Source organism: Cariama cristata, unplaced genomic scaffold, assembly GCF_000690535.1.
Source record: "Cariama cristata isolate BGI_N322 unplaced genomic scaffold, ASM69053v1 scaffold15167, whole genome shotgun sequence".
Lineage (NCBI taxonomy): Eukaryota > Metazoa > Chordata > Aves > Cariamiformes > Cariamidae > Cariama > Cariama cristata.
The window spans coordinates 18,737-31,451 of NW_009627190.1; the positions used below are offsets into that span (position 1 = coordinate 18,737).

A 12,715-nucleotide genomic window follows, 5' to 3' on the forward strand; every position below is an offset into this window, starting at 1 on the left:
ACATTCTAATAATTGGTCATGACTTTGCTCCTTCAAACTCAAACTTGGCAGTCAGAGATTTTGTAAAGCTTTCTGGAACAGGACGCAGATAACCTGCCACAGAATTTCTGTCTGCTCTGTGATGGGTTTAAAAAAAGAAGTCTTTATTAGGACTTCGACTTGTTTACTCCTTGCAATGAGCACTGTCATTCCAATTCCTGTAATTACATCCACAATTTTGACAGCTGAAACTGTAGGAATAATTGCACTGTTAGTCAAAATAAGTTGTTACTGTTCAGACTGTTGCCAAGAATGTTTTAAAGGCTTCTACTATGTGTTTCAAGTAAATCTGAACTGAATCTTCATCCATTCCACCTCACTTCATTTCTGGAGCAAAGATCTTAAAATCTTTCCTTTTACTAGACAACCCTGAAGTCCAAACCAAGATTTTTCTACCCTACTGTTGCTACATTCCACTGTAAGATAAATAATATACAAAATGCTTCTACTGATCAGCAAGTTACACATACATTTCATATAATCCTGTGTCTCTATCCCAGAAGTTCATTTCCCACATGTAATAAAAAATCTGAAGCCAGTCACAGTGTTTCAGAAATCTTAGAGAACTTGTACACCCAATACACTCAGAATACATTACCTTAAATACATCCATTGTACTAGTATTACGTACCAGCAATCCACAACATTATTTCTTTTATGAGACAAAGGAGCCAACACTATTAAGCATTGAAAAAGTCTTTCCAACCACTTTTTTTTTCAGTCAACAGTTACAGAATACCAGCACGATTCCAACCACAAAGGAAGAAATTTAATCTCAAATTAGCAGGTAATACAGGCACCACAGTAGACAATAAAATGCTTTACAATAAGATTTTGCATTCAAAAGCCAACTGTGCAATCAGTCAGAAATGTTTAAAGCAGAACAAAGCAGCTCATAAAATACAGTACTTGAGATGTGTACCCTGTATAGTTTATATTTTCTACACCTGAAACAAAAGTGGCTCAGTTAGTAGAACAAGATGCACAAGAACAGCAGCTACTCCACAAAGGTCTTCCCTTCTTACTACAAGAAGGGGAGGAAGGACAGTCTACTTCAAATATTGCAGTGTCTTGTACAAGCACCCAGAAAGCCCGCTTAACAAATGAAGAAGCTGGAATGAAAGCAGGAAGCCACCTCTGACATCCAAAATGTGATTCAGAAAAGATTTAGAAACTTGTCATTTACAGATGGAGGCCATTTGCAAAATCTTCTTCCTTTTACCGTACCCATCAAGCAAACATACTCATCTACAGGAAAAGCGGACATACCAACAGCAAAACACAGCTATGTTTTACTAAGAGTTTAAAAAAAAAAAATTGGAAAAAAAAACCAAACCCAAACATGCTAGAGAATGGAAAGCCTCTTAATATCCTAATTTGCAGTGCACAATGAAAACTGATATAAAAACTAATTTGATATCTACAGAATTTCACCCATATTTGGATTTGGTTTAATTCAGTGTATTCTGTGAAGAACTTAATCCATCAAAATTGTCAGATGACTTTTTTTATACCTTACAATATAAAACTCCAGGTTATATTAAAATTTCCTCACCAGCAAAAATGGTTTTTACTTTTTTCTTCCTCAGAGCAATGAGGTATCCATTACAAATCAATTCCACTAAAAAAACCACTCAAGGGTCTAAAAAACTACTGCCTTCTTGAAAATTAAATAGCTACTGGGCACAAAATAAATTAAAAAATACAATAAAATACACCAGAACTTATTGGTCTGATTAGATACAGGCGCAATATTTGGGAACTCTCAAAATTCTCATATCTTCAGAATTTGTGTGTGTGTTACTTAACATAACACCGAACAGACCTACTGATTTATTTAATAATTTCCCACCTATTCACAAAGTTTGTTTATTCCTCACAATTAAATCAACAGGATTGAGTCCTGACTCTCCAGAGGCCTCCTATAAAAGCAGAAGCTGTACTTCAGACTTTGATCGCACAGATGTTTGGAACAGTTTGGCTCTGCCTGCGCTTCAAAGAGGATTACAACGTGCTCAAAAATTCTTTGACCTGCGAAAAGAAACAAATATTGTCAATCAAACTAAGTATTTATCAACAGAAATACACAGCAACTACATTTACCTTCCATTTCTTTATGCTTTACTACAACCTACAGAAACAGAACTGGGAAAAATAATCTTAGGCTCGGCTATGCCATTTCTTGTCCATCAAGAACTTTTTCAGCCACGGTACCTGTAATTTAGCAGGTGTGGAGAGAGATGCATTGGAATGATGCTCATTCCTCCCATGGTCCTAAACTACAGCCCTACATCGCAAATGAATTACCTTAAAAGTAAGTCTGACCTAAGCATGAGGAAGATAATGACCACCTCAAAAGATGACATTTGGAAAACACCAAGTCACACCCACTACCAGAACACTTCATATTTAATGTCAATGAACCACTCAATGCATCTAATTAGTACATTCCTTGGAATTTGAGGCTGGAAATAAGTAATAAAACAATACCTAGCAAAACCATAGTACTTGAAAATAATCCAATACTGTAGAGCAATGCTATAAATAGTTCAGCTACATATGAACTCCATTTCCAGTATTTGAAGAATAGTTCAAATGGCTACAGCTACCTAAAAATTAATAGTGAAGTTCTGGCCTCTAGAATGCTATCTAGGACTCTGAGTCGGAGATCCATGATCCTACGCAGAGCACCCAAACCCAGTACAGCACCTCAAATAATCCATGCAATTGCATGAGAACAGGATCCGAAATGGGCTGTGTGCCAAGCAGTGGGCTAGCATTACACTTCTAAGTGTGGTCACTTAAAACAACATCTTACATTCAGGTCACCACCAAAGGTTGCAGGAAGACAATGTGCTGAGCACGCGCTTCTTGCCACAGGTGTGCATGCCTTTTTGTTGTGCCCCCTCCATAGCCTCTCCCCAAAAGTAAAAGGCTAATTACTTCCTCCCTCTGCAACATAGGGGTAGGAAGAGGTGGCAGCAAGGGTCTGGCCTCCTTTTTTAAAATATAACAACCCGACGGATACAAGACCCAAGGAATACAGGGCCTAGGCACACAACTCCTCTCTCTCAGTTTCGAGAGCACCCTAGCAACTATGCTCTGATATAGCCTGACCTGGGGGCATTTTCCTCTCTGTCCACTCAAGCTGGACCACTGCATAGAAGGGAATCAACGATTCACCAGAGAACGTGGTATTATTCTTTCGGCAGAGGCTCTCATACACAGAGCCCATCTGTAAACGTTTTGTCCAAATTCTTGATGTGAAGTGGAAACAGACCTTGGATCGCATTCTTCAACTGTGACCTTTCCCTTCCTAGTTCAGGGCTCAAGGAGGTGGAAAAAAAAAAAAAGAGGTCAAATCCCTTCCCATAGAGAAGGGAACACACAACCGTGCCAATACTTTAACTTCAAAGGTATCTTTAGATACCTATCTTTAGTTACCCTACACTTTAGAAAGTAGCAACAGTATCGCTGCATGATGAACCTTATCACGATTTACGCACTAGGCGTAGTTTCAGGACCGGTCTCTGAGAGCAAGCACACAGGTTTTGGGTCCCCACTGGACACAAGCACGTGCTAAAGGCCAAAGCACCCAGCCTTGTGAAGAGTGTAGCAGTTCTGGGACTCCACTTAAGAAACGCCAAAAAACAAGGCCAATGCAGGGTTTAGGCTGTTCCCAGATAACCCGACAGCTACACAGGAGTAAACTCCTCTGAAATCCCTATTTAGGTGCCTGAGCTTCGCCTTATCTCATGGTGCAGATGGGAAGCATATTCACTCCACAGCGGCCCTGTTCAGTCATTCCATCAATTAACAAGCCTTAAAAGAGCAAATACCACGAAGGCTGGTTTTAATCAGGTGAACAGTTCTACCTCTCAGTGGATAAACTGAGATCAAAGGACAAAGCTGCTTTTCTCATGAGGTAAACAATTTATTTCCAAAGAGCAGAAAAATGTGCACATACCATTGCTAAGGTCTGTAGCTCACTGCAACTACTCAAATAAAAGTCAAGTTGTCCTCAGCTGAATCCCATCAAGATTCAAATTCCAAACACCTGAGCAGTTAAAATGTTGATAGTTTGGCCTAACTTTAAAATATATATTACAATTTTTTGTGCTAAGGATTAGATCTTCTCAATGCAAATAGAAATCTCAAGTTGAATTCTTTTTAGATCAAATAGACATTATTTTTCCATGCCTTCAAATAAAACTAAAAAATACTTCTGATTTATATTCTGCTTTACTTCCTAAACAACGTAGAAAGCTACATTTGAAAAATACTCCCTGAAGTTTCAGACCACTGCTTTTGAGAAGGATTTTGAATTACACTTTAATAAACACAACTGAAGGGAAAAAACTTAATAATAGTGCAAATTTAATAAACAAGACTAAAAATAAGGAGTACTGCAGCAGGCTATAAGACTGTTCAGTGTCTGAATGTAACTCCATAACTTAAAATATTTTAGAAGGATGGTTATACAGTGAAGTATATTTTTAGAGCAAAGGATCGCTATTTACATTAGCTGTACTGCCCCTTGCTGTGACACGCTAACCAGAGAAGAGGATAGCCCATACTCTCTTTTGTTTAGCTAGAAATATCTGCAAAACCTATAATAGTTTGCCATTGGCTCACTGCTTTGGATCAAAATTTGGCTGCAGGTTCCGTAAACTCATCCTTCAATTTTCCCTTGTAATGGTTTTGTACTGCATTTTCACAGTACCTGGCACCAAAGTTCTTTTATTGACTAGCACTGCACCTTAGACACCTGCACACCTAACACAAGGAAGACTTTACCCCAGACATCCAACTCCGACCTGTGTAGCCTTCTGTCTCTCTCCCTCAACAGCTATCCTCGTCCTCTCCCACTCCCATCGCATTTCCTAGCATACCTGCACAATGTCAGAAGCAGGACGTAGCAAATAAGAGTTTTTTCAAACAGTTGAGGGTTATTTAAAGTAGAAATTATATTTACAAAGCTACTAGTGAGTCTTCTCAAATAAGCCTGGAATATTTCCCCCCTCCTTTTTTTTTTCAATTGAAAATTTATGTAGGAAATAACATGAAGAACAACAGGTTCTAAGTCCAGTCTGACTTCAAAGAATGCTACACTTTGAGATGCAAGAAGTATCCTCAATTCATTTTGACATGCTGGCAATAAACCTAAATCATCAGTTTGTTCTGCTTGCAAAATTTTACCTTTTCAGTCATGTGATCATATCTGTCCTTTTTGCCTTTGAAGTCTTCATTAACATCTAATGTTAAAATAGGTATTTCCTGTAGATATTCAAAATCTGTTCTATATTGGGATAGGAACAAAGAAAATATTACTAGCTGAAAAAAGCATACATCATTCAAATCTCTGTCAGTATTTTCATTGTTAAGAATCCCATGAAAAGAATTGCATATATAAATTACAGCCATGAATTCTGAATATAAAGCAGCTTGAATTTACACTGTAGCTTCTAGGATATATTATTGATTCTTGAACATTCTGTTCGCCCAGCACCTAACACTAGATTCAACTTAAATTAAAAGTTGTGTATTAAAATCAGTTCAGCTGAATCCTCTGCTATTCAGAGCTCTATGTGAAGAGAACGCAAGGCACGCTGCATGTCCTGCCAATAATTAACATCCTGTAAAGCCAGTACATATTACAGGAAAAGCTGAAGTTTCACTGGTGGAAAAAGCATTACGGAACATCCTTACAAAGATTTATCCATCTTTAAGTAACTATTAAACAAACCCTACCGCAGTGTCCTATGCTGAAGCCAACTTTCATGTTTGTAGTGAAGCTTCTCTAGATATTCGATGGGAATTTCTTGCTCTTCATCTCTTCCACGCAAGTAAATCCTATTTAAGCATTTCTAAAGGCAAAAGATATTTAAAAAAAAAAAATAATTGGTTGGTTTTGCAGACTTACAGAGGAAGTCTAGTTTGTTGAAGTTTTTTTTTGCCAACCCTTCCTACTGTGCTCTTTGCCAAAGATTAATATTCAACTTGCCAACTATCCTATGGGCATAGAAACATTACGCCACATTCAGCTGATGGAGCCCACAGACTACACACAAAATCAAAGAAGGACCCAAGGAAAGGCATCACATTATTTCTCCACTACAAGGAAAGGTCTCAAAATAAGCTCTTTATTAAAAGAAGGCGTACTGTTGTATTGCATTAAAAGAGAACAGAAATACCTGTTTGACATGATAGACAGGCATTTCAAAATCTCATTATATATTTCTGGCTCTTAGGAACTCAATTTTCAAAAGTAGTAAATCATTTGTTCCTGTCCTGCACACATCCAAAGCCTCAATAACAAGCCAATCAAAGCTGTTTAAAACTGTTGTACTTTGTAGTTTAAATATATGTTCTTGACTTAAAGAGAAAAAAACAAAGCCCTCAATAGCGAGCCTAGTAAAAAAGCCCTCGGAGAAATTCTAGCACATTACATTATGCAGTTCTTTACAACAATAACAAAGTTGAAAGCATGATGGCTGGAAGTGACCTGTAAGTTAATTACTGCAATTAGAGCTGTTCTAAGCTCTTCTGGTTTTCTCTTGTTCATGTAAGTGTCATACTCAAAAGATAGAGCTATTTTGTACTTTTTTTTTTCCAGTTCTAGTGGTATTTTCTGGTTTGCTCTTGTCATATATTCTGTTTTTATAATTAGAAAATCATTACTATCACTTTATTTAAAAATACACAGGCTACATTTGAAAGAACATTCTTTTTTTAAGTATTCCCAGACTATATTAGTCATAACTCAAGTATTAGAGTCTTCAGGGGAATACTACAATCTGAACTCTAATCATTAGGAATTTTACAGTGAAAGATAAGGGTAGCTCAAGATTGTGGGAAGATTACTTTTCAAGGAGAATGTCTCAGCTGTTTCCTTGCCCAAAGCATTCAAAGCAATCCCTAAAACAAAGATACAGTGATATGCAACGACACACAATTGTGACCTTACTGCAAGCATGTTATTCTTTTATCGCAAAAAAAGGTCCAGAATCGTACTTAAACCCTACTTTTTTTTAGGAAAAAAAAATAAAAATGTGGAAGCATAGACAAAGATCAAATTTTACAGGCAAGGCACAGAACATGTACTCTCATTCTCTGTGTGGTCACAAATTTTTATTCCTCACCTCCGGAGTGGCTCTGAGATAAATGATCCCATCCAGTGCTAGGCTTTGACCAAACTGCTTATTCATCCAGTCATGCCAGTCTTGGTAAATAGTCCATTCGGTTTCATTCATGCAATCAGACTCGTATAAATTAGCTGCAAAGATATATCTGTGAACATAGAACAGTTATGTAAACAAAAATTAGCTTGAACACAGTTATGACTTTGTTTGCCTGAAGTACTGCATGGTAACTAGAAAAGAGGCTGAGCATAGGAATTCTGTAACTTCTCTGATACATGCTTGGACTGGGAATAAAAGCCAGTATCCTCATCCTGTAACTGTCTATCACAGTTGTCCATAGCAGTGTCCACAAAACGCAGTACCATTTGCAGCTCACATACCCGTTCAGGAATAATCTGCAAACCACCACTGGTTTGTACACTATGGTCATTTATTTACAATGCATTAGAACAGAGTGAACACTTAAGGATTATGTGATGGGATTTAGTTACCAAAACCTTCCAAATCCAGAAACACAGGGTATGGCAATATGAAATAGCTAGACCTCTTTCAAGAGCCGTGAAAGAACACAAGACTAAGTAACAAAGAAAGGAATTGCTCTTGACTCTTCTTAATGCCTACTCCCCTTTTTTCTTTGAAGGCAAACATGCATGCACAAATCATAAAAAACCTACCCACAAAGAAAATGGGAAACTACACAGTTAATCAAGGTTATACAACAAAACTATAAACCCTTAAACCAGTAATTTTACTTTGCTGTCAACATCAATAAGAGAAGGATAACAAACAACTTATTGAGGTTATTGTGAGTCACCAGTATCGAAATGATGACAAAAGGAGCTACAGAACTCAGTGACGCTCTGCTTTTTATTTATTTACGCGTTTTACTTAGGAGAATTTTGATCTTCACTTTAAGGACTTCAGTCCAACCTACCTGTCACTGTAGACAGATCGCTCGAAGAAGACCACAGGATTCTCTGCACCTCTAAGTTTGCCATCGAGGGATCTGAGCTGAGCCCGGATTCTGCTGAGACATGCATATGTCTGGAAGGTGAAAGACCACCTCTCTGGTTTCTCATACATCATCTGAAGCACGTTTCCGCCACTCTTCTGGGATGCAGTCAGCTCCTGGTTTTAAACAAATACAGTGATCCTTTAAGTTGAGAAGGTGGACGATTAAAGTAAAACAGAATTGCTCTACTACATGAAAGTTGTTCAGCCTTTATTTCAGGTTTACAATTGCATCATTTACCTCTCAACGATTTGTAATAAAAAGCATAAATGCCAGTAGTGATACTCCTCCTATGGCACTGAGCTGAATAAGCAACTCTCTGCAATTTACAATGTCAAAATGCTCAAGTACCAAAACACTTTGATCACTTTGTACAAGCTTTAGTAAAAGAACAACATCCTATCAGTACTATAAGTCAACAACATTGTAGAAAACTCCATGCTCCTTTTAGTCTGACAAGTGTGAGTTTAAAGTTGGGCTTGTTTTGTCTTTTCCATCTATTAATTACAGTTCCTATGGTAACAGCTGCTGATGCAGCTTCGTAAGATACAATTATGCTCTCATCTTACGCTATGGTAACAGCTGCCGATGCAGCATCGTAAGATACAATTATGCTCTCATCTTACCTGGGAGGTTCAGAAGAGACTGCAGGCCAAAGAGGTCCCTCACCTTGAGACAGCCACTAAAGCTCACGGAAACAGAAAGCTGCGTGCCTCAGCTTCGCTAGAAAACACAGCCTACCAAAGGTGACTGCTTCTATCTGAATCTTTTTGCTACATTAACTCCAAATCCAAATATTGAGATATTTTCAAAAGTCTAGAGATAGAGGTCAATGCCTAGGTGACAGGCATTAAGACTCTGGAATTCCAGGTTTAACCCTCATCTCCAATTCCCTGCAACCATACCTACCCTTGTAAACCAAACAGGCCCAGCACCACGCTCTGACATGGTGACCAAGCAGCACACGAGAGCAACATCCACAGCACTAAACTTTCTAAGCCTCCAAAAGGAGGTAGCTACAACACAGTGCATTTTCAGCAGAGTCCCCAGGCTATCCTACTGCCCAAACTGTGCCTGGGAACTGCTTGGAAGAGTGCTAGCTGGCACGGGACAGAAGTCTGCTAGGGACAGGGGGGATGGCCTGGTTCTGCTAACCAGGATACGCCCCCCTACTCCATAATCAAGTACAGAAGATGCAGCTACAGTGACCTTTCCCTAGTTAGAAGACTCTTATTTATCCATTTCACCAGTAAAAAATAAAAGATATAGAACTACCTCTGGAAAAGATTCCAAGATCCTTGAAAAACCCTGTATTAAAAAACAGTACTAAGCCATCCGAAGTATTTCAGGTGCAACTTCCATAAGAACTAACAACTACAAAAGCAGTAAGACACACCTCTTTCTATGAACGCACACACATACACACGTAAAAATGAACTTCCTAAATCTTTCCCCCCACCCTGGTACTGAGGGACAATGGAGGTACCAGCTTTATTAGAGGTGGAAAAATCAAAGTCTACGTGGTTTAATACCAAAAAGTAAAGCAAGCAATAATCAAGATCTTGAATGCTGATAACTTTTCTCAGAAAAGGGAAGGAGAATAAAATAGGCAAGGGCCTGTTGTTAAGGCTGTACAACAGTTTTACTAGAAACAAAACTGGTGTGCGGTACTGTACTGTTTTATGGCAGCTGCTGCTGCTACTGCGTGAATTAGCCAACGGGAAGGAGAACATCACAGGCTACTGACCATGCACACAAGACCCTAAGAGATACCTTCAGACACATGCACAGTTTAACAGACAGTCTTGTCTTTAGGAACCTGTTTTTAGGTGTTTCCTGACCAATTTTAAGAGTCAAATATCACATCATACTTCTGCAAACCAGCCAAAGGAGAAAAGAGCAAATTAGTAAGTCCAACTTCAGGGATGATTATGACGGATTTGAAATTTTATGTTAAGCTTACTGGACCTGACTGGAGCTAACTTTCTTCATGACAGCCCGTACAGTGACATGTTTTGTGTTTGTGGCTAAAACAGTGTTAATAACATCCCAGTGTTTTGGCTATTGCTGAACAACACTTTCTCCCTTTCCTACTCTGCCCCCCAGCAGAGTGGGCTGTGGTGGGCAAGAAGCTGGGAGAGGCACAGCCAGTACAGCTGACCCCAACCGCCCAAAGGGATATTCCACACCACAGAACGTCACGCTCAGCGATTCAACTCGGGTACTGGGAGAAGGAGGAGGGCAGGGGTTTGTCTTCCAGGGCAGCTGTGGCTCAGAGACTGCCTGGGCATTGGTCTGCTTCTAGGAGGAGGTAAGCAACTGCCTTTGCTCATTAAACTGTCTTTATATCCACCCATAAATTGCCTTGCCTTTGTTCTTTCTATTCTCTTCTCCACTTCTCCACTCTGCTAGGGGGGTGAGCTGGTGTTTGTGTGGGCCCTTAGCTGCCAGCTGAGGTCAACCCACCACACTAAATAAAAAAAAAAAAATCTTTAACTTGAAGTTCAAGTCTATTAAACTAGCTTGTTAGCTCAGTTCTTAAAAGAAAGTCTGGTTTCGTATTTGTTACTTTAGTATCATGAAGAAAGAAAGATAGAAAGGAAGAAAGAAAGATAGAAATAAAGAAAGAAAGAAAAAGAGAGCTGCCTAACTCTGGAAAATATGTAGCAGAGGAAAAATTAGAAAGAACACACCTACATTAAAAGTTTACATTTAGTTAACCAAAATACATCGTACTTTTTGCCAGATCTAAAAAAGAAAAATCTTCTACTGTTCCTTAAAGGCTGTCTACACCACCATGACTTTAGCCATTAGGTAGCAGTTGGATTGCCAACAGAATTACAGAAAAAACAACACTACAAACAATTTAGCAGTAGCTCATTATTTCCTAGACATTTTAGGGGACACATTCCAGGAGACCTGGACAACACTCTGCTCTCACCTGGTTAGTTCACAGTCGCTAAAAGTAACTTCTGCCTAATTTTTTTCCATCCTTTTCTTTTATACGTAAAAATAGAACAGGTTTTTACCGCTTTTATAATTTACCTGATGTTGAATAACATTTATGCTATCATATACCAAGAAAACTGGAAAACAGGAACTCAAATATTGTGATAAGAATCAGCAAAAATGTTGCTATCACATACATTTTCTAAAATACTTAGTTATCAGATATATTGATCTTCGGAAATTAGAAGAAGATTTGACTGGGTTTTTGTTGTTGGGTTTTTTTGTTTTCTGGGGGTTTTTTTGATTTTTTTGTTGTTGTGGGGTTTTTTTTCCCCTCAAAGTTTCACCTTAGTTTCTTTTACCATACCTCACAATCCTCTTCAGAGTTTTGCTGCACATTGCACCATCTAGCTACGGGCTCAGGAACAACTTCCCACTCCTCATCAGCTTGTTTGAGAATATTCACAAATGTTGATTTCCCTGCCGCTGTAGAAAAAGCATTCAGGAAGAATGGCAGTCAAAAAAACACCAAGAGTGTCATTATTTAACCTACTACACAACTCTGGTTTCAAATCCCGTAAATGAGTTGCCCACACCCATGTACTTTACACTGCAGGACAAGCATGAATCAGAGACCATTGTGTACCACAGATCAAGGATTTGAGCAACAGGGGTTTTCTTTTGTTATTGTGTACCATTCAACACCAATAGCCAATTTAACGAAAAGCATCTAGAAAGTTACGTTTGCAATTAGAACACCGAGTCTTAATTTTTTAGAGATACTTGTTGGTCCAGTCTCAGGTATGAAGTTGCAGTCTTCCCAAGTTGTTTCAGAAAGAAAAACCAAAAAACCCAAGCAACGTCAACAGAAACATAAAGCAAAAGGGATGGTTTCTCAAACGAAGACACAAAGATGCATGACTAGTTACTTCCTACAGCACAGAATCATTAATCTGCCATCAACTGAAAAAAGGTCAGGAAATTTTAAAGAGAGATACCTGCACCTGACAGAGGCCCGCCAAAGTATGTATCAGTAAGCAAACTGACACCCTGGAAACCCCTATCCTACGTCTTAAGCACATACTCTTGCCAAAAAAACGAACCAAAAAAAAAAGAGAGTATCTCATTATGAACAGCCTGTAACTTTTCCTGCTCTTTACAAGAGTAAGAGGCTTCTCCTGTTAGTTAGCAGGAGCATTGACCATGACAGCCTGCATTTACACGGGTGTTTTACACTACAATCAGGAAAGGTGTGGGAGAAGCCTTACCTGGGACTCCAGTGCATCTTTAAAAGGATGAGTAAGTTAAAAACTGTAATAGCAAGCTTTTTTTCCCCTTCTTCCCAAATCTCACCATTTTTACAGCATCCTACGGCGTCGGCGTAAAGCGCCTGAGGTTATTAACTGGCTTGTCCGCACGATACAACTCGCCCAGCTAACCTACGTCTCCCGACCTGACTAAAAGCCTTTTTCGCCGGGAAAAGGCGAGAGAAACCTTGTGGAAGCGTCCACAGGCGGCTGCGGCGGGAAGAGCCCCGCCAGAAGGGAGGGAGGGAGGGAGGGACGGTCCGGCC

At 39.1% G+C, this 12,715-nt stretch overlaps 1 protein-coding gene across 1 annotated transcript; it reads right to left on the reverse strand.

Moving 5' to 3' along the window:
• Positions 1 to 1,697: 1,697 nt before the first annotated feature.
• On the reverse strand, positions 1,698 to 11,628 carry DCK (deoxycytidine kinase; the record flags this gene model as incomplete). Its single annotated transcript, XM_009704352.1, has 6 exons — positions 1,698 to 2,070; positions 5,239 to 5,338; positions 5,791 to 5,906; positions 7,182 to 7,329; positions 8,116 to 8,309; positions 11,510 to 11,628. Coding segments are annotated over 6 exons (704 nt in total), but the record flags the coding sequence as incomplete, so codon positions are not given.
• Between the last annotated feature and the right edge of the window lie 1,087 nt (positions 11,629 to 12,715).